Source organism: Danio rerio, chromosome 15, assembly GCF_049306965.1.
Source record: "Danio rerio strain Tuebingen ecotype United States chromosome 15, GRCz12tu, whole genome shotgun sequence".
Classification (NCBI taxonomy): domain Eukaryota; kingdom Metazoa; phylum Chordata; class Actinopteri; order Cypriniformes; family Danionidae; genus Danio; species Danio rerio.
The window spans coordinates 39,921,155-39,944,414 of record NC_133190.1 but is presented as its reverse complement, the minus strand read 5'-3'; the positions used below and the strand labels follow the sequence as shown (position 1 = coordinate 39,944,414).

Sequence of the window (23,260 nt, the reverse complement as noted above, 5' to 3'; positions counted from 1 at the left end):
CAAACACACACACACAGACACACACACACACACACACACACACACACACACACACACACACACACACACACACACACACACAAACACACACACACACACACACACACACACACACACACAAACACACACACACACACACACACACACACACATACACACACACACACACACACAAATACTCTCTTAAAAAAGCTTAGAAAAGTATATCTTGTTTTTCTGGTTTTCTTGAGGGGGAAGAGTTACCAACCCACTTAAATGGAAAAACAATTAGCAAAGTTAAAACAGGGGGTGGAAGTACAGTGCTATAATGAAGAACTGTATAAAAGTCAATAGAGATCATCTGTTTGATTATCAGGATTTTTCAAAATATCTTCTTAAGAAAGAAACTCATAAGGGTATGAAAAAACTTGAGGGTGAATTACAATGAAATGTTTTACTTTGTCAAAAACAACATCAACACAATATGTTAAGTGTGTTATGTTATAGTACAGTTATGCTCCTGGAGAAAAAAACAGGCAAAAGAAATATAAAAAATTAAGTGAAGCAATAGAAAAAACATCTGTTACGCAATAACATATACTGAACAGGTTCTGTGTGGATAAAAGTATCAAATATGTTTCAATGGCATCATGCAGTCTACCTCAAACATTTCTATAAGCAGCTAAACCAATGCACTTTAGCATACTTCAGCAGTTTCCTGCATAGCAGTTTTTTTTTCTGTGCTGTGTCTCTGAACCACAATATATGCAAAGAGCTTAAACACCACTTTCTAAGCAATGACAATATGCATTAAACTGATCAGCATCGATTCAATCTAAAGAAATTGACAATGAATTACATACAATTGTATTACTTGAGCTTTATCAATGAAAAATGTGTTCTGTAGTGTACAGTAAATGCGTTTTGCAGTTTAAAAAATGGGGACAAGTTACCAACCTGCTCAAAAGGGAAAAATATTCCAAAATGAAAATATCCCACATGATCAATGCAATCAACATTGTACCCTGATGTGTTTTGTCATGCCACAGAATATATACAGTACACATTAACTCTAGTATTTACAAAAATGCTTTGACTTCGTTTTATGGTAAACATAAGGGGTTCTATTTTAACGATCCCTGCGCAGGGTGCAAAAGCATTAAGGGCGTGTCAGAATCCACTTTTGCTATTTTAAGGATGGAAAAATCTACTTTGCGCCATGGCGCATGGTCTAACAGAGTTAAGCTTATTCTCTTAATGAGTTATAGGTTTGTTTAAAAAAAAAAAATAAATCAGTCTCATCTCCCATTCCCTTTAAGAGTCAGTTGCGTCGCGCCATGGTTTATTTTCTATTCACATGGCGGACTTTGTAAGTGGAAAAATTGAATGCTTCAATAGCAAGAAAACAGTTATATAGACCATTCCATCTGCAACGAATCATGAATGAGAGAGGATCCTCCTCATTTTTACTTTTACTTTCACTCTCGTGGATAGGGAAACTTGTACGCACAGACATCCATTAGCTTACATAATTAATTTGTTTGTTAAGCGCAAAGATTTGTTTCAAAACTATTTCTAAATTCAGTTCAGTCAAATGAACAATAATAATGAAGTGTGGTCAAAAAACTATATCGTAATTATTATTATAATTATTATCCTAGTTATATCGTAATACACATGCTGTGCCCGATATGGTCTAAAACCTGACAGGTAGACAAATCTAAGCTTGTTTTTAATAAAATAAATATAAATATAAATATGCATGTAATAAATAATAGTAATAATAACAATATTATCATTAAACAAAAGCAAATTGTTATTAATAAACTAAAAAAGCCTCCCGAGATGAAGAAGGCATAAAAGCAGTGGTTTTTATATTTATGTAGGCTGGAAAATAATAATTTTTGTAATATTTTAATCCTTTAATTCTGTCACAGTCAAATAATGTTCAAAGAGGATCCAAGTGCAAGGATTTATTTGACACAGTCAAATTAAATACAGGGAATGAGTTTGGTGCTAGGATCAGGCGAAAACAGGGCAGGGGTCAGACAGAAGAACAGGGTCTAGTGGTCTCTCCTCACGGTCCTGAGCACATACAAAAACACACACGTAAACATACTTATGCCTGGTTCACACTAGAGGATTTTAAGCCTGATTTGAGCCCGATTTGGAAGTTAACGAGCTTGCCGACAGATTGGGCTGTGATCGGGAAGAAATTTGCGGGTGCACGGCGCTCGCCGCTCTTTATGTGTGAACTACTGAACAACGCATCAACGAGGCTCGCTGACGCGTCGCCGACACCTCGCAGACGGAAATCCAACATTTAGCATGCTAAATACTCCAGAGCAGTCGGCCGACTCAACCCCACGTGTGGTCAGATGTAGTGACGAGCTGCTGCCAATGAGAGAACATATCAGCATGAGCTGAATGCCTGTGTGTTTAGGAGCTCAGCAGAAACGTCTGTGATTGGTCAGAATGGGCATCGGTGCACTCGCTTCATTCTGCGTTAACACAGACATGAGAGTAGGCTATATTAACAGTGGAACTAGAATTCTGTAACTATTAGAATTACCATACTGCTCATTTTGACTGTTCTCATATAAAACGCCATATTGTCACAACATATTTACATTCAAAGCTATTATTGAGATATTAAAATTAAGCTTTGAATGTCTGGAATCATATTTAATGACACCATTACCCTAAAAATATAATCTTTTTTTGGTAATACAGCCTATAAATATGTAGTTAAGATACTAAAACACTTAAAGGTCTTGGCTTTCATTTTCACTTTCAAACAGGAGCTATTTAACAGCACAGAATATGCTGTTTTGAAAGATATCTGAAGTAAATTGATGTTTTTGCCATCAGAAAGTTTATGTTAGCAGGAAGTTGCCAGGCAAGAAAATGCATATTTAAAGTCACAGTGAAAAGTATCAGACATGCATGCAGTCATTTTGACCAATGTGGTAATTTAAGGCAGAATTGCTCAGTTCTTCACTGTTTTGTCATAAAAAAAATAACAATGTTAGAAAGAAATACACTGATAGTTAGAAAACGGCAGGGTGTTAAAAATATGTTAGTTTTATTTCAAAGAGTAATAAAATTACAAAAATTAAAAACTCTGTGTATCTATCCACTGGAACCTTGCAGATGAGTGATTAATCCGCTGATAAATCAGCTGATTTGACGATGTTTTTAAATGCTTTCTCCAAAGCTTGAAACGCTATCAGTGATGTAATCAGCACACAAGCAGCCAATAGTGTTCAGCTTTTTCTGACGACTCCTCCCTCAAAATTTCATTGGCTGTGGTTTGGTAGCTTGAATGAGCTGATGGGGAATGAGATGTTGTCAGATCATGTAGTGTGTGACCCCCCTCTTGTGGATCATTCACGGAGTGTTGCGTAGTGTGAAGACCACAGAGATTAAAAGACACAAAGTCAAGTCATGTAGTGTGAACAGCACAGTGATCTGCTGATGTTTAAAATCCTGTAGTGTGAACTAGGCTTTAATGAACTGACAAAGAACATAGGAAATCTCGCCCATATATAGGCACGATAATGAGTCTCAGCTGGCCGTCAGTGCCGTCATGGCATGTGATTAAAACAAATACAAGTGGACAACAAAAACAAAACAAACTCACGTGATCAAACAGACACTCCGGAAAAGCACACAAACCTGCAACCGTGACATTACCCTTCTCCTAAGAGCACCTCCTGGTGCTCCCAGAAGAGCTTACCTGGCGATTGTAATCATCGATAAGAAAGTGATCCAATATGTCCTTTCCAGGAACCCAACTGTTCTACCAGAAAGACTTTAGGAGGCAGATAAACGTTTGAACATTTATTGTGAATTGTTTGCATGAATGAGATTTTGTTACGGTCCTTTCATAAAGTTCTTTGGTGTAAGCCCTGTCTGTAGTGCAGAACTTTGGATGAGCTGGCAGATCCTGCCTGAAGATGAAGGCAGGGCGAAGCCAACCACCTGAGTGGAGACGAGGCCAACCTGGTGGTGGTGGTGAAGGGGAGGGTGGAGGGAAACTTCCGTAACGTCACCTGAATACAGCGAAACAGATTGTTTAGATGAGCTTATATACATGGCTTACTTGGTTGTTATAGGCTGACGAGATAATTATTATGAATGACGTGACATCTCAGTCTTCCTCGTAGAAATATTGCAAAAGATTTCATTTCTACCATAAAGACTTTAGGAGGCAGATAAACGTTTGAACATTTATTGTGAATTGTTTGCATGAACGAGAGTTCGTTACGGTCCTTTCATAAAGTTCTTTGGCGTAAGCCCCGTCTATAGTGCAGAACTCTGGATGAGCTGGCAGATCCTGCCTGAAGATGAAGGCAGGGCGAAGCCAACCCCAAAAGGTAAAACTTTAGGGTTCAGTTTTGTAGCAATCCTAAAACAGAGAATGACAATAGATGAGATAGCTTACATTGTATATTCATGCAAATCGCGCAAGGCAAAATGGAGATTAAATAGTGCCCTGATGGGTAGAGAGGTATATAAGAGATCCAACATGAAGATAAAACGAATTACGCAATTAGGCTAATATATGCTAGAAGCCCTAATGAAGATAAGAGAGAGAGAGCATACCCTGACAGGTAGAGGAGAGAGAGCGTGCCCTGACAAGCATAAGAGAGAGAGTGTGTGCCCCGACGAGCAGAGGAGAGAGAGAGAGATTGCCCCAATGGGCGGAAAAGAGAAAGCATTCCCCGACAAGCAGACGAGAGAGTGCCCCGACAGGCAGAGGAGAGAGAGAGAGCCCCAACGGGCAGAAAAGAGCGTGCCTTGACGGGCAGAGGAGAGAGAGAGAGAGCCCTAATGGGCAGAGGAGAGAGAGAGTGCCCCGACGAGCAGAGAGAGAGAGAGATTGCCCCGACGGGCAGAGGAGAGAAAGATTGCCCCCATGGTCAGAGGAGAGAGAAAGTGCCCCGACGGGCCGAGGAGAGAGTGTGCCTCGACGGGCCAAAGACATTCAGAGTGTGCCCCGACAGGCCGAAGACATCGAGAGCATGCCCCAATGGGCCAAAGACATTGAGAGCGTGCCCTGAATGGCCGAAGAGATTAAGAGCGTGCCCCGATGTGTAGAGAAGATTGAGAGTGTGCCCCGACGGGTTGAAGACATCGACAGTGTGCCGTGACAGGCCAAAGACATTGTGAGAAGGAGCCCCATTGGGCTTGCGGTGCGAGACGGAGCCTAGTTGGGCTTGCTGTGCGAGATGGAGCCCCGTTGGGCTTGCTGTGTGAGTCGGAGCCCTGTTAGGCTTGATCAGGGTTACCTTGTATGAAACCCATGAAATTGACAATCTGTTGTGATTCATGACAATTAATGTTTAGCTGTTTAGAAAATCGGAGTAAACATTGAATACCCTGAATTATGATTTGGTCCTGTCTGAGGATAACAATAGGCAATGACTACCCTAAAAATAAAATACCCAACAGTTAAGATTTTCCTTGTTGGGATTTTTATTTAGTCGATAAGTTGTAGCGCAAGCCTGTACTGCTGATGTTTTTATATGGTTGATTTCATTGCTTTTATTCTCCTAGAAATATCATCGCAATATCAGTTAGCTTGCTCTGCAGTCACATTCTACACGCTGATGTACATGAGAGAGCAAAGAGAGCAGTGCGTTGAGCAAAACAGAACTTGGGGATTCAGGTTATGAAAGTTTCAGTATGGTATAATTTAGAGCTGCACAATTAATCGAAAGAAATCCAGAGAGAGCGTGCCCCGACGGGCCGAAGACATTCAGAGTGTGCCCCGACGGGCCGAAGACATTGATAGCGTGCTCCGACAGGCCGAAGACATTGAGAGCGTGCCCCGATGGGCTGAAGAGATTGAGAGCGTGCCCTGATAGCCGAAGAGATTGAGTGTGTGCCCCGATGTGTAGATAAGATTGAGAGCGTGCCCCCACAGGCCGAAGACATCGAGAGTGTGCCGCGACAGGCCAAAGAGATTGCGAGAAGGAGCCCTATTGAGCTTGCGGTGTGAGACGGAGCCGGGTTGGGCTTGCTGTGCGAAACGGAGCCGGGTTGGGCTTGCTGTGCGAGACGGAGCTCCGTTGGGCTCAATTAATCGAGAAAAAAAAGATTGCGATTTCAATTTGACCACCAAGATGATCTTAATCCAGCATTTCTATGATTCTGCCAAATATATTTTCAATTTTAGAAGAGAAGCAAAGGCGACTGCATGAGTCTTTTCATTGTTTCACATATGTTGCTCAGCGACATGGACACCTCCAAATTATGTTAAAAGAGTCACATACTGCATTTATAAAGGTATAATTCACCAAAAAAAGTTTATTTTTGTCTTCATATAATGTATTAGTGGCCAGGAATCACACGTGACGTGAGCTGCTGACTGTGCGGGTGCACGCCCTACTTAATGATTGACGTGTGTGCGTCTACTTTAGTGAACAGAACCTGCATATTCTGTGAGTAACAGGTAATAAAGTTGTAAATAATATTCAGTTTGTGGCACAGAGTGATCGTTTGAGAGTCGCAAGCGAAGTATGAACAGCACTTATCAGTGAAAATGAAACCGAAAGCGTGCACATTATTTAACTAATCATATTGCATTTTAGAGTTATGATTGCGACAAGTTTTTTCTTTCATAGCGAACACAGAGTTTTGCATGAAAATAAATTAATTCATTATGGGATCTCAAAATTTATTTGTATGTGAACGTGACCCCAAGAGCAGCGAATTTCTTAAAAGCATAAAGCAGGTATGGCACCTGTAGCTTACCTTAATTCTTGTTAAATAATGATTAAAGAGCTTAGGTGAATGCATACACCATATAAGATCAATTACAGTGATAAAGCGCTTAATCATGTTATATACGATGATACATAAATGAATCTAATTATGTTTATGTAAGGTAAGATTAAATTGTGATGATACCAAAATAGCAATATTGAACAGTTATGTCCATGAAAAAGTGCTACTATAAAGGGTCACATTAAGTGCAGATGAAAGCAACAATAAGCCATGATTAAAGAGGCCGCAATAGACCTAGCTATATGGAAAAACCCGATGAACCATAGGAACTGGTAAGCCGAGATGTCATGTAACGCGAAGTGCCATAAAATCCATCTGGACCACCACCAGTAGCTGCAAAGACAACACATGATGATTATTACTTGAAATAAAAGGAAACATTTGAAACTTAAAATGTATGTATTGGACTCACATGTTAGGCTGACTATGTACCTGTAACAGGTTGGTTCATTGAAACAGCATAATTAATTAGTTAATTAATTCATTAATGTCCGTAAGAAAAACGGGCTTTAATTTGGAAACATGAAACACGGGATGTGTTCTCCTGTACGCTGGAGGAAGTTTGAGGCGGACTGCCACCGGACTCATGATCTTGATGACAGTGAACAGGCCAATAAATTTAGGTGCAAGTTTATTACATACGGAATGCAAGGGAATATTCTTAGTTGAAAGCCACACATTCTGACCGACGACGTAAACGGGAGGCTTCGACCAGTGGCGATCGGCTTCAGCCTTGGTGCGCGCTCCCACCTGGTCATCCAGGTAGACATAAATAAACTGATCTATCATGTCTCGCAACAAGTCATTTACGTGTGCTTGGAAAACTGCAGGAGCACAAAAGGAAAAACACAATATTCAAAATGCCCCATGGGGGTTATAAAAGCGGTTTTCCACCCATGGCCCTGTTTCTCACAATCAAAAAAGAAGCCCCTTGCAGACGCTCGAACGCTGAAAGCATCAGCGGCAAAGGATACGTGTTCTTTACTGTCATGTTGTTCAGCCCTCAATAGTCTATGCAAGGTCTAAGAGACCCATACTTCTTTTTCACGAAAAAGAACCCCGTCCCTGCTGGTGAAGAAGAAGGCCGTATGATCTTGGCCGCTAGAGAATCAGAAATATATTTCTCCATGGCCTCCCTCTCAGGAATAGAAAGAGAGTATAACTTGCCTTTAGGTTGAGACGTACCTGGCAATAAGTCTATATGGCACAGTCATAGGGACGATGAGGAGGCAGAGAAGCAGCTCGAGACTTACTGAACACTCTCTTCAGGACGAGGTACTTACTAGGCACATTTGACAGGTCCATGCGCTCCTCCTGAAACACAGAAAAAGAAACAGCAGAGCGAGCACACGAAAGACAAGACTCATGACAGTTCTCATTCCTCAAAAATATAGTATTAAGACCCCAGTTAATATGAGGTTTATGGACAATTAACCAAGGATGGCCTAAAACCATGGGTGTGTTGGAACAGTCAGTTAACAAAAATGACATGTGTTCAACATGATTTCCAGACGTAATCATTTTTATGGGTTTGGTGGAGTGAGTGATGGTGGGGAGGGAAAGTCTGCTGAGGGCGCGTACTGCAAAGGGTTGTGACAAAGCAATAACCGAAAGTTTAAAACTGAAAGCAAAGTTAGAGTTGATGAAATTCCCCTCAGCACCCAAAATCGACAAGGGCGTGGGTGTTTTGGCTTCCGGAACCCCATGATATAGAGACAGGCAGTAAAGTGGCCGCCGCAGAGGATTTGTCCAAACTGATTTCACCCATCAGTAACCTCTTACCTACTGATAGGTGTTGTCTTTTACAGGACAGCAAACCACCCGATGACATGCCCCACCACAGTAAAGGCAGAGTCCCTCAGTTCTCCGTCAGCGCTTCTCCTGCATGGATAAGCGGGACCTGCCCACCTGCATCGGTTCCGGGTCAGCGCTCCCAACTTCAGGCACCACAGCCGAGGCCGGAAGGTCAGTGACAGGATCCGGAAACCTGCCTTGCCGCATGCGACTTTCACGGTGGAGCAGTCTGGTGTCCACCCAGCTCAACTAACTAGTCAAGAGTTTTTGGAAGATCTAAGAAATATATCTCGTCTTGAAGACGGTCAGATAAACCATGCAGGAACACGTCCCATTGAGCATCCGCGTTCCAGCCGCATTCAGCAGCTAAGGTCTGGAACTCAATAGAATAATCCGCCACGCTCCGATTTGCCTGGTGGAGTTTAGCGAGGATTAGGGCAGCCTCTCTCCCCATTGTCCTCTCTCTTCCCCATTGTACCGCCCTTACCGAAAAGAGGGTGATTACAAAAGCAGCCTTGGACTGCTCTGAGGAAAACAAAGACAGCTGCAGGGTGAAGTACAGGGAACATTTGAATAGGAAAGACCGACATAAGTGAGGCTCTCCAGCATAGCAGGTAGGAGGAGGAAGGCGAGGCTCAACAGAGCGACTAGCAGCCACCGGCACAGGAAACACCTCCAGGGCAGATGCAGGCTTTGCTTGTGCTGCTCTAGAAACCAGCTGTTGGACCTGAGAGGTGAGCAGCAAAACCTGGCCGACCAGAGCCTGAATAGCTTGTGCAGTGGTGGCCAATGCCTCATCCTGGAGATCAATCCTGGCGTTGCTGAGCGTGACGAACTCGGATATCTGTGACGTTACAATTAAAAAGACACAGTCTAATTGTGTGGGTCATTTATAATTTTATTGACGTTTTAATGCAAGTACAACAAGCCAGATCAGTTCACAGGTTGCTTGCTCTTACAATACATGTCAATTAAAAATACAACACATTATTTGGCTTGCCAATCATATCTAGAACATGTCTTTGGTGGATTTCAGAGTGATTCGAGATCAGCTTATATCATTACATTGGTTTCAATAGCTTAATGACAAGTTCCTTAAAGCACCAAACTACACCTTCACTCTTAAAGTAACCAATTATCAAGCTGTATCTTTAATACATGCTAGTAATCTGACAGATAAACTTGGGCTGTACATGATGTTCAACACATTAGATCTAAACTAAATGCGTTTCCATCTTAACCTTCGCTGTACTGATTCTCCATTAATGAATGATGAACGGACACAAATGAGTCAATCTGGATACAGTTGTGCTCTCGGTTAATTCGTTTAGTTATCAAGCGTCAGACCCGTCAAAATCTACCGTATATTATGACCCCAAACTCCAATTAATATCGACTTAAATAAAAAATACATATAATTACATCCAAAAACACAGCATTGAAAAAGGCAATAATGCAGCAGTTAAAACATCCGTAAGTTGGTTTACATTTCTATTGGTTCAGGAATAAAGAGGGAGGAGTCGTCTCAGCCAAACCTAAAATGGATCTCTACTGAATACATGGTCCTAAATCTGCATGATGATGCTGGTACCAAATCTTATATAAGAATCTTAAATTAGAGCATCAGATCACAATTATTACTCGTGTACACAACCCAGGCTCATTCTGAAAATGTTGTCCCACGGATGTGAGATTAAATTGGAAACTGCGAAACTGCGAAATACATCCCGGGATTTATTACGTATATATTACGTGTTTTTGCAGATTTTGTTTATGTGAATCCGCGAGAGGCCACAGTGTGCGCTTCTTCGCATTTCAAATGTCTCTCGCCGAGTGCCGTTCGTGCCCGAGCTGTTTTCTCGTAAACCCACCAGAGGCCGCTATCGAACGACCATCTGTCTGTCTGACTGACTGAATGATTGACTGGGCGACCGGCCAATCGGCTGACCCACCCTCCTCCTTCCCTAAACCCAACCAGTTTTACCGATTGACACACCCGCCCGCTTGCTTCCCTAAACCCAACAAACAATTTACAAAAGCTGTCCAGAAAAAGAAAAGCCCTCGTCTGATTTTTATTTTTTTGCCACGCTTTTGGATTTTACCACATCCTCACCCTGTTATGAAATTGATGACTTAATTTTTTTGGATTATATTTTTGTCGTACCTGATTTCTGAAACCGCTCTTCTCCGGACCCAAACCCGGTCGTCGTCGTCATGGTCAGCTTCTTTCTGCGTCTCAAGTCCGCCGACGTACACGACGAGCTAACCGTACAAACTGGTTGCGGCGGGAAAGCCCTCCACACAGAGGTAAGCGGTCAGCAGGTAAGCACGAAAAAGATCGCCATCACACCGCCTCGTAGCGTTCGCTTAAAAAATGAAATGCAGCTATACGTAACACCGGCTACATAATTTGCAGTCTCCAGAAACGTCAGCAAGACTACCTTTTCAGAATGAGCCTGGGTTGCATATACACCTCACAACAATATATTTATTGATCATTTTGTGCCTAATGATGCCTTAAAAATAAATATTACACCTCGACATGCTTCTGATTTTGTGGTATATGCTATTTAGGTGTGTCTAACTTAGCATTTTTGTGGTTTGGTTTCAGTTCCTGTTCAAAATGTAGGTTCCAGAACAAACAAAGGAAGACGAATACGAATGGTAATGTCATACGGTTTGATCCGTCTTGACTCAGAAGAAAATAGAAGTCAAATAAATATAATCTTAGATTACATTAAGATTTCTGAGGACAGAGTTTGGTTTGGTTTATACGTACTGTATAACAGTGGACTGAAGAAACTGAAAACATTTTGGTTTCACTTCTGCTGATATGTCATGTATTAACATTGTATAATCCCACATTTTCCTTAAAAACCTGTCCGTTCTACTAATGAAATGATTCGAGCAAGACGTGTTCTGTCTACAACTGACTACCAGTAAATTGTGTCAAATGTTATTCATGTCAGAGCAACGCACGCTAAAAAACTGAGACCTAAAACAGAAATGCATTAGACTGACAATCAAAAGAAAAGCAATCTTGATTTTCAGGACTGAGGGAAAGCAATTTCGCAATCACACCTTGTCAGTCAAAGTTGTTTTCCACCTTTAAAATATTTGTTTACGCAACACAAACCCTCAACAGGTAAATCAACTACTGTATGAAAACGGAGGGATTAGCTAAGCTAACTAACCACGTGTTAGGAGGAACGTGAATGAAGCCTATGTCTACCGAAGATACATTCAGTCAGGAGTTAACTGTGTCATTTTTCTTGTGCTGGTTTTTACAACAGTCCGTTTTCATTCAGCCATGATAGGAAATGTTTCGTTCTCTGTGTGAGCAGCACAAGGTCATCTTTTACGTCCACACGTTGCGTCGATACAAATTAATGATAGAAACGTCTATTCGTTAGTTATTTACACGTCATCGTTGCACTGTGATATTTTCATATTTTTTTGTTGTTTTTATCAAAAAGCAAGAAACAGGACCAACACAAGTACGTTATAGCATCATACACCAAATTTTGCATGCTTTTCTTTACGCGTATGGACTTCGGATTACTTAAGAATTGACTTTTTAAAGAAGCGATACCAGAAAAATATCCGGGTAGCGTTGATCGATGAACATTCGTGGTACATTTAAAACACTGACTCGAGTTCTTACGGCTGTGATTGAGACTAATAATCTACCAGAATGTTCGACGGTTGACTTATACGTGAATACAAACCTTGTTGGATTTTTTTTCGCCTTATTATTAAAACAGAAGGACTCTATAGCGGCTTATTCTACAATGACCGTCTCCCTGGAACTCAAAAATATATTATTTCACCCATCTCACAGTTTCACCATGAAATAAACTCTGCTTTTTGAAAATAGAAATGACAGAAGGAAGCACTCAATGTCGAGCTTCCTTAAAAACACATCCGGAAAGAATGTGGCGCTTTTTTTAAAACGTCACATCCTTATGAAATGATGCAAAAAACGGGGAATTTCAGATGCTCTTGTTGGGGATTCTCTTATTACTGGCTCTCCTTGATAAGAGAGTAGTATGCAAACGTTTTACTACAAACTCCCTATTTACGTGCCGGGTTTGTTGTACATTTTTGGACATCGGTCAGATAGACATACAGAAGAGTACGAGGGAGAGGGGGTTGTTGTGGAAAACCCCAATCGAAAAACTGGGAGGCGAGAAGGGAGAGTGTGACATCCTCAGTTCATTTGCTCAAAGAATTTGTAAGTGGGGTTTTCGTAGCCGTGATTCTGCATCTTGTTGAGCTGTCTTTCCTCAGGGGTCAGCATTGGGTCCACCTATGGGAAAACATTACAAAATTGAACAAGATTAGACTGTGTTTATGCAAATATACAGTCTGATGTTACGAGAAAACAACTATTTTATGTTTTGTCAGTTTAGTGGCTTACAAACACATACAAGTTCAGTTGTATGAAAATGTAAAATTTTTAAGAAGAGGCTTGACACTTAACCCTACCCCTAAACCCAACCATCATTGGAGGATGAGCAAATCATACTGAACTGTACAAATGAGATCATACGATTTCATATGAATTAGCCACTAAATGAAAACATTATGAATTGCGGTGACAGCATTGAAATATGCAACCCTGGATCAAAAGCAAGTCTTAAGTATTAATTTTCTGAAATGGAGGTTTATACATTATTTTTCTGAAATGGAGGTTTATACATTACAAACAGAATAAATACGTTTTATCCACGGATGGATACTTAATCCTAATGGATACTTGGATAAAATTTGAGATACATCTCTTTGATTATCTGAAGGGTTCAAAAAAATTTAATAGTGAGAATATCAGTTGTCTAAATGAAGTGCATAGAAATGCACATTACTACCCAGCATAAACCATTACATCAAAAAACATGTACAAAATACGGTGGCCGAGAAAGCTAAGAAAACCCATGCAATTACAAAAAACACCAGCAACTTCAGAAAAGAGCTTCATAAGTTTGACAGCTTACATGTTGCAAATCCTCACAATGCAAACAAGTTAACTAAACGTGCTGCAAAAGTTTTCGGAATGCAAACAAATTAAGAAAACGGCTGCATTTTCTCCCAACACATGCAAATAGGACAGAACACAACAGAAATGTTTTAAGGGGACCCAAAAAATGACAGATCCATTCATGATACACTTAAGGCTGATTTATATTTCTGCATCAAGTGTATGCATGTGCTTCGGCACAGCCTTTGCGCAATCCCAGACCCCTCGCTGTGGTTGACACCGATGTTGATGCACACCTATCAAAAAATGTAACTACTTGTCGCATCGACGCTTATCGCAAGCTCTATGATTGGTCAGCTTGGTAGCAGTGACGAGTTTGGGCGGTGCTGAGAGCTGCAAGCCCAATGGAGCGATTTGTTTACAAGTGTCAAGTAGTGTTATGACGTATGATGTATTATAGCGTATGACGTTAAATTACACCTTACACATGACTACTGTGCTGTAAATATATTTGCCTTCAATTTAGCTTAATGTTCTTACAAACCCTCTATGTGGACTTTACACTCCAGTTTAAGCTAGTGCTTTCTGGTGCATTCACTGGTGGTTGGTGGTTATTTCCTAGTTCTGTGGAAAAGTGATAGCCAAATGTAGCTATTAAATGGGTCATGATGTATAAAACTAGGCTTAACATTATGGTTTTTTTAGCTGTTGTTTGTGGTTTGTATGACCTGCCATGAGGGTTTGACAGTGTTTACCGGTAAACAAGCCCTTTAGTAACTCTCTCACCTCTACTATGCCGTGGCTGATGGTCCCGTATGGCTTACGGCGAACTAGCAACAAGCTGATTACCATCACCATCGCGATGGCCACCGCCACTACCAGCAGCCCCACCATTGCCCCACGGTTAAACGTCTCCAAAACGTCTGGCTGCTGTGATGGAAGATAAAAATGAGGAAATTACTTTCACTGTAACATACTGGAATCAAATTAGCACCTGAAGCCATAACTTTAATAATGCAACCAGTTTTTAATATTCAAAGGTGCCGTGAAATTAAAATAATGTTTTTCAGATGTTAGTCTTAAGGATATCTATAAGCTAGTGTGATGCAAAACAGTGACAAAATTAGCATTTAGAAGATATTAACATCAAAACCCTGCTGTTTGTCGCTTCCACTATTCAACATTTTTTCAGGTTTTCTCATTAAATCCTCTAACCAATCAAATCTAGTATCTGACATGTCCCACCCCCTTCAAGACACTTCTAATTTGATGCGTTTGAGCTCAACCACTCTCACTGAGAGAGCTGTGACAAAGCAAAACACTATTGGCTGTCATTTTTTTTAAAAGGGGAGGAACTATTCCTTGCCCCCCCCTGCCCCCCCCCCCCCCCCCCCCCCCCCAATCTCCTTGTTTCAGTTGAGATTGTGTCAAACCAGTGTTGCTTTCGGAAAATGTTATTTTCTTTCAGAAGAGGACATACCAAATCTTGGGGCGACACACAAAAAAATGTAATGTTATATTTTTGTTTTTGGTTAATAGAATAATAATGGTTTTAATTCATTTTGAATAATAAGTCTTGAAATATTGCAGTTTATTCCTTGAAATAATTCAGCAAGTACATGTGCAAACCAAATAAAAATCTATATTTAGCTTAAAAACACTTTTCATGTTTATAAATAGGTTTTCAGTTATTTTTCACATACTTTTATTGTACAGCATTCGATATAATAAGTCTAAAATTAATGAAGGTTAATGAATTAATAAAACAAACAAATGAACAAACTGAGCAAAAGGCATTACTATATGCACACACACTTACTATACAGACCCGTACATATCATTTATACACATTCCTTTTTGAGCCACAAAATTGCTAATACAGATTCTTCTATTACTGTACCTTAAGGTAAATATTAAATTGCCATTGCTGTCTATTGAAGGTGTATGCGTGCCGTCAACGACGATCGGGGTGGGCGAGTGAATCAGCTATGTCAGTGGCACCAATCCATCCACAATAATTTAGAGGCTGCTATATATTTATTTATTTATTAAAATGTTGTGAATTGTACATTTAAATTAATAATATCAACAGGAAACTCATATTGGAGTGGTCATAAGGATGGCCATAGCCACCCCTTGGGGGCGCCCCTGTATCAAACACTGAATTAAAGTGCATATTTCAAAGCACTTCACAGGACCTTTAACCCTAATATACAATCTATTTTAATGCTATAAGTACTTGTTTTATACAAATTAGAACCAAGTTTTTTTTAGGTATTAGTACTTATTTATTAGAATTTACATAAATGCTACCTAATCAGTAGATAACCTACGGCTTATTCCAGCACTGACTAGTAACTAATTTAAAAACTATAAAACAAATCTTTTAAAATTGACACAAATTCCTAAACAATTACTAATAAATACTAAAAACAAGCAAAGATAGTTTCTAAGTGAAGAATAAGTACTACAACTGGTAACAAACAATAATAAGCATTATTAGCATAAAACTGGTACTTAAAAGACAGAGAAAGAAGGGAACAGTAATTTTAATTAGTCATTAAGATTTCACAAAACAGAAAAGTTGTGTAATGAAAGGTTTTAGATACACACCAGCTCATCTCTCTGGATTCCTGGAGACTTGTAGACCACCTGCTTCAGCTCTACTGAAGTGTTGATCTGAAGAACACACAAACACAAAATGAGGAAACTTTTAAAATGATAGCCAAGTGCGTGGTATTAAAAAGTAATGAATAGTTTTTAAAAGTTCTTCAAATTAACATAAGGCAGTAATTTAGTTATCCTAAATCAGCTATTCTGTTATGTATGTGATGTATTTATTTAATCAAACTCATTTCAATTACAAATGGTGACATCTAGTGGTAGCTGTGCAAGACTGCATACTGTAAATCCCATGGTGTCTTCTGCTGTAACTTTCCACCAGAATGCACATACGGTATACTGTACGTAGGGTGTATTTTGTTTGCTTTACCTACATTCACCAAAATATTAAATATATAAAAAATTCACACTGTGTGAGATTACTTTATTATTTAATCCAATGATTTTAACCGTATCGTTTATTTACAACATCATAAATTAATACAATTTCTTAATTTTTATTTAGTCATATTACTTTATTTAGTTATTTGTTTATCTATTAATTACAAAATTAAGTAGATCCTCAATCCATTTTTTGGGTAACACTACAATAAGGTTGTATTGGTTTGCATTTATTAACATAAACAAACGATGAACAATACATTAATTACAGTATCTGTTCATGTTAGTTAATGAAAATAAAGTTGTTCATTGTTGGTTCATGTTTATAATTATTTATAATTATAATTAATAATAACAAGCAGGAATTTGGATATTAATGCATTAGTAAATGTTTAACTTTAAGTATTGTTCATAATAAGTTAGTGCTTTTAAATACATTAACTAAAGAAACCTTATTGTAAAGGGTTTCCTATTTTTGCATTATTTAAATCGCATAATATTTATTTTTGCACAAAACTTCATACGGCCATATTTGACATGCAATAGAGTAGGTGACATAATTAGAAAATAGAAAAAAAATTGACAAGTACAGTTTTTGTTCTGTTGCAAATGCAAATGTGATATTGTGTCTAAGAGCAGATTTTGTCCAAACCTTCTCCTCATATTCATAAGTGGGTCCTCTCTCAGAGGTGGTGTAGTCATACTCGTCTACTGAAGAAACTGTGGACAAACACCAGTACAGTTGTTCAACATCGCATTCACACATGAAATATGTCACAGAACGAAAGAGATTTATAATTACCTTTCTTATCAACAGGCTGGGGATCTACAATGGGGAAAAATTAAGACAAAGGATGAAGGATAATTAACATAATACAACATAATTAACAGAATGCTAAAATGCTAAGCTACTTGTTTTAAAAGAAACTGAAACAACATGATTCTTGAGGTTTTTTCTTTTTCGGACAACTTAATTGTTTTATGTTCAATCCACTTAAATTTGTTGAGTTAACTTAATTGAATTGTGTTGGGGTAACTTGAATGAATTGCGTGGAAGCCTGCATTTTTTATAGTGTATTAAATTAAACTGAATTTTTGCAATATTTCTCTAAGTATGTTAGCTGATTACACTCTTATTTTGCTTACCATACTGTTTGCACCAATATATACTGTCCAAATTTAAAAGGAAATGCTTTTTTTTTTTTTTTTTGCTGCTTGTTCAAAATACTTTTTAATTTAAAGTTTGATGAAATAACGCAATTCTTGAGTTTAACTGGGGGAAAACTTCATTGTTTTATGCTCAAAGTTATCTTAATTAAATTGTGTTGGTGAAACATGAATTGAATTGTGTAGAACCCTGCATTTTTACAGTGTATTAAATTTAACCGATATTTTGCAATATTTTTCTTATCCTAAGTATGTTAGTTGACCACACTCTTATTTTGCTTACTATAACTGTTTATTAAATCAGTTTTTTAAACATGCATCAATATATATTGTCCATATTTAAAAGGAAATCGTTGAAGTCAGAATTATTAGCCCCACTTTGATTTTTTTTTTCTTTTTTAAAAAATTTCTCAAATGATGTTAAACAGAGCGAGGAAATTTTCACAGTATGTCTGATAATATTTGTTTTCTGGAGAAAGTCTTATTTATTTTATTTCGGCTAGAATAAAAGCAGTTTTTAATTAAAACAAAACATTTTTTGGGACAAAATGATTAGCCTCTTTAAGGTAATTTTATTTCGATAACCTACAGAACAAACCATTGTTATACAATAACTTGTTTAATTACCCTAACCTGCCTAGTTAACCTAATTAACCTAGTTAAGCCTTTAAATGTCACTTTAAGCTGTATAGAAGTGTCTTAAAAATATCTAGTAAAATATTATGTGCTGTAATCATGGCAAAGATAAAATAAATCAGTTATTAGAGATAAGTTATTAAAACTATTATGCTTAGAAATGTGTTGAAACAATCTTCCCTCCATTAAACAGAAATTGGGGAAAAGAATAAACGGGGGCGCTAATAATTCAGGGGGGCTAAAAATTCTGACTTCAACTGCATATTTGTATTTTTGCTGCTTGTTCAAACTATTTACTTAAAGTATGTTGGCAAAATTATTAATACAATTAAGAACCATGATGCCATATTTACGGCATCCCTCTAGTGGTGATAATTACATACTGCATCTTTAAGTGGAACCCAGCATTTATTACAGTTTGTGCTTACACAGTACATGCTGAGGTCTGTGTGTGTGTGTGTGTGTGTGTGTGTTTGTGTTTGTGTGTTTGTGTGTGTGTGTGTGTGTGTGTGTGTGTGTGTGTGTTGTACCGATGCGTGGTGGATATGGTCTGTTCTGGAAAGCTCTGTCCTCTTCCTCCTCATCGTCTCGCTCTTCTTCGCTCTCAGCAGGAAGCAGCTCTTCGGTGGTTCTCGTCTCAGAGAAGGAAGTGGTCATGAGTTCGCTGATGTCTCCTCTCTCTGTTCTCACTAACTCCTCTGCGCAGACACACAGAGTGAGTGAATGATTATTTGAGAATAGTTAGATTTGTGGGAAAATAAGACAAAAAGCCATCTTACGGATTTCGTCGTGGAGTTTTTCAGCCAGGCCGGGGACTTTGTAGAGCAGAGCCAGACTTTGGTTCATCCTCTCTTCAATCACATGCAGATGTGTGTACACCTGCAAACACACAACATTACTTTAGATATTTTTGTTTGTTATTTGGCAAGATCTACTAAAATTTATCTTTTTAAATATGAGTTAAGTAGATATATCTTATATAGATATCTTTGTTTCTACTGTATTCCTGTCATGCTGTGCTTGGTAGCTCCTCCCACACTAAAATCTCATTGGTTCAAAATCAAGCCTAATGAATTATTATAAATCATGCGCTTTAGACTTTGTGCCTAGATCGTTAAAATAGAGTGCCTAGATATTCGTCTCAAACCTGGAACTTCATCTGCTCTGCTTTCTGAGGGTCTGCAGACTCGATGTGCTGGTAATGACGAAGAGTGTGTCGTCTGTCCTTCTGCTCTGCGGCCATATAACGCTTCAGAGCCTGAAGCACACGGTCCGGCTGCGTGTTCATGTGTCAGAAAGCAGAAAGTTGATTTTAGTTTACATTGCATTCACAATTATAAAGAGATACCTTTGGTTTTAATTATATATTCATAAATGTTTAGATTAACATCAGCTAAAATTGCTAAATGCTGAAGAATTACTGTTTATTACTGCTTCATATTAACTAATCTTAACAATCGTCCTCTGAAATACCCTACTCTTTTCTTGTTCTGTGTCAGAATTGTCCTGTATTACTGCTCCCGTTGCTAGTATTACTGAACTACATTTCTTTTTTTGATGTGGAAATAGTGTACTATGTTTATAATGAAGAGCTGCACCTGTGGTGGGTCACTCTGCACAGCGCTCAGGTAGCTCTCCAGAGCCAGTCTGCGGTTGTTATTCAGGGTGGCCACCACTCGGGCCAGGTGTGTTTCCACCAGCCTCTGCCTCTCACCGGCCACCTGCTCCTCCAGAGTCTGCAGGACTGACTGGAAGTGCTGGAAATATTGAACAAATTTGGGAAAAAGTCAAAGTGATGACTATACAAACACAAGAGCCAGCATTTGCTACCCATTTCACTTTTGTTTTGTGATGCATTCTTAGTGAAACAGGATATTTAATATATTCCAGCATATATAATATCCATAAATGCAGTTTTCTGTATTTTGTTTTTCATGTTTTTATTAAATTTTTCCCCATTTATTTATGCTTTAAAATTGCAGCATGGGACCTTAATCTTTCTTCCAACAACTTTTGAACTTTGAAAAGTTTGAAAAGGTGACTTTTATTAACATTTTTAATAGTTTAACGTGATATATTGTCTGGGTTGGTGTTGTATATGACAGTTCAAAAATCTATTTCTGTTATTTTCTCCATATATTATTACATTATATCATTTCAAACATCTAAAATGTCAATAAAAGTAATTTTTTTTTTGGTGTAGAGTTGAGTTTTCAACATCAAAAGTCGACAAAGCTGAAATCAAGTTCCCATAATGCAATTCACAACCATAAATAAATGGAAAACACTTGTTAATCACAAAATAATGCCTTCAAAAGAAGAAAGAAACATGCAGATTTTGAACCACTTGAGCCAGGTTGAGTTTGTTAATTAGAATTTTAGGGGGGTATTTTATCCCTTTAAATGTGGCTGTTTCTTTAGTTTCCATTGTTTCAAAGAAGAGTTTTTGGCAGGATGTGAAGGATAAAGATCAATTTCATCTTCAGTAAATCTATCAGTATGTTCTATTGTTGCTGTAACCTTTATGTACATCATGTGCAAATCATTTTACTCTGAAATCAGACTGTTCAAGTAGATAAGATGCAGTCGTTTTAATTATAAGGGTCAGTCATAAGATAGTCATGAGAAACTAAATTAGGATTGTTTTGGTTCAAGCAGAAAGAAAACAAACTACAGGGATTGTAACAAAATCTGTAGACCTTTTCACTTTTATAGTGCTGTATGTTTGGGTTTGGTAAGAAAAGTTGCTGTGTTTTAATTTAATAAAAAGCAGAACAATTGCAATTTATTATTTGATTCACGATGCAAGATTATTTCAACCCAATTTTGGGTTAAATGGGGACTAACCCAACTCCTTGGTTAATTATTTTAATTAAATTTTAAGAGTTCACACTTAGCTGATGATTGATTATAAAGCATGTTTGGCATGCTTTCCCGGGAGAGAGCCCTGAGCTCAGAAGATCCTCGAGCCCGGGGCCACCTCCTGTTTGCAGGGCTAGGGGGGAGTTTGAGCTCAGGTAGGCCTAGAGAACTCCCCTGCTTTTTATGGCTAAAGATAAATTAGGGATTGGAGAGATATACTACTGACTAAAAGCTCATCTATGGTGCCAATTTTGCTTTAGTCAATTCACTCATGTCGCATGTCTTGGGGGAAACCCCCGTGAGCGCAAGAGAACATGTAATCTCCACACAGAAACATTGACTGTCCTGGGAAGGACTTGAACTAGTAACATTCTTGCTGTAAGGCAACAGTGCTAACCACTATGCTGCCACCATGCTGCCCTATCTAGGAAAAGGGTGTCACAGCTGCTTCAGTGCTCTCTGGTGGTCGTTAAGAGCACCAGCTCTTGCTTTGGTTTTTGTGTTTTGTATCGTAGTCATGCGATCACTCCTTGTTTCCAGCTGTTCCTCATTGTCTAATTAGTTCTTTCTTCATAAACCCTGTTGTTGTGTTTAGTTTGCCTTTGGATTTGCAATGTTCTGTCCTGCTTTATTTGTGGGTCGGTTCATCGTGTTTGGTTTGTTTGTTTGTTCCCTATGTTTTTAGATTCCTGTTTAGTTTTCGTTTGATTGACTCTTGTGCTTTAGTTTTTGCACTACACGTTTTCGTCAGTTTTGTTACCTTGCCTGTCCCCTTGTCATTTTTTGGATCTTTTTGCTACACTTGGATCTTTCCCTTGTTTTTGTGATACCCAGTCGTGACAAAGGGAGGAGTGAGGGGAATTGTCAAGGCGAAGATAACTGAGGTATGAAACTCTAACTATTTACAGTGACTTAGGAATTGTCTGATTGGTGAATCTGCGTTAGCTAATCCAGTACCAGCTGTGGTCAATCATAAGCATGTGATCCTCTTGAAATTTTACTAATAGGACCAATTATAACCAAATGTTTGTGTTTGTCCATATTTTACCCAGTTTGACATTTTTAGACTGTAAAAATGACACATTTATATTTGAATATATTTAAAATGCTATTTATTTCTATGATGCAAAGCTGAATTTTTGTGATTTATTAGTCATTTCTGGTTATTTACACATTTGAATTGGTGGGACCTTCATTGCAGCTACAAGATAACAGCATTTATCTGAAACAGAAATGTTTTGTAATGTTATAAATGTTTTTCCTGTCACCGTCTACTAATTTAATGCATCTGTACTGCATAAAATATTACAATTATTATCATCACACCGGTTAAGGGATATTTAAATACAGTTGAAAAAAATACTCACTACTTAGATATTCTCAAGTGATTTTAGACTTTTATCAGTTTATTTTTTTCTGTTGAACAATAAAGGGAGCTATTTTGAAGAATGTTGGAAACTAATAGCTATTCTAACTATTCCACAGTAGGGAAAAGAAAGTGATACTATTTGATTGCATTCTTCAAAATATATTCTTTATCTACCAACAAAAGATAAAAAAAAAAACTCATAAAAGTTTGTTACAAGTAAAGTAAAGGAGTAAATGATAACAGAATTTTCCTTTGTGGGTAAATTAATTAATTTCTGTACCTCATTAAGTGCCTGGCGATCAGATTTAGGCAGGTTCTTGGACTGGTTGTCTGCCTCTGCCCACTCCTTCATGATCTAAACACAAATAAAATCATGAAAGCCTCTTAAACACTGACATCTCATATGCATACAACAAAAAATAAGCTCCGCCTCCGTCACCTCATTGATGCGTTTCATTCGTCGTTCTTCCAGGTCCATCTTGGCACGGAGAAAGTTGGCATGTTCGCTGTCATCCCCTGGCATCTCGAAGTAAACGTCCACTCCATCTGTAGGACGAGGAGTGGGCACTAATGACAGAAAAAGAGTTCATTTAACACAAATCAGTAATTATTCAATCAATTATTCAATCAAAGAGGCAAAGAAGGATCACTAGGGCTTAGTGAGACTAAAGCAGTAT

At 38.5% G+C, this 23,260-nt stretch overlaps 1 protein-coding gene across 2 annotated transcripts in view; it reads right to left on the bottom strand.

The window, feature by feature from the left end:
* Positions 1 to 9,445: 9,445 nt before the first annotated feature.
* aplp1 (amyloid beta (A4) precursor-like protein 1) overlaps positions 9,446 to 23,260 on the bottom strand; it is a 124,787-nt gene continuing 110,972 nt past the window's right edge. For both annotated transcript variants that reach the window (XM_001342885.10, XM_073923957.1), the window contains 11 exons: positions 23,023 to 23,150; positions 22,864 to 22,938; positions 19,951 to 20,109; positions 19,500 to 19,628; positions 19,132 to 19,231; positions 18,883 to 19,050; positions 17,352 to 17,375; positions 17,202 to 17,269; positions 16,160 to 16,225; positions 14,333 to 14,476; positions 9,446 to 12,877 (listed from right to left, as the gene is read on the bottom strand). In XM_001342885.10, the coding sequence (XP_001342921.4) occupies positions 12,779 to 12,877; positions 14,333 to 14,476; positions 16,160 to 16,225; positions 17,202 to 17,269; positions 17,352 to 17,375; positions 18,883 to 19,050; positions 19,132 to 19,231; positions 19,500 to 19,628; positions 19,951 to 20,109; positions 22,864 to 22,938; positions 23,023 to 23,150 (1,160 nt within the window). In that variant the 3' untranslated portion in view covers positions 9,446 to 12,778. The remainder of the gene's footprint in view (positions 12,878 to 14,332; positions 14,477 to 16,159; positions 16,226 to 17,201; positions 17,270 to 17,351; positions 17,376 to 18,882; positions 19,051 to 19,131; positions 19,232 to 19,499; positions 19,629 to 19,950; positions 20,110 to 22,863; positions 22,939 to 23,022; positions 23,151 to 23,260) is intronic.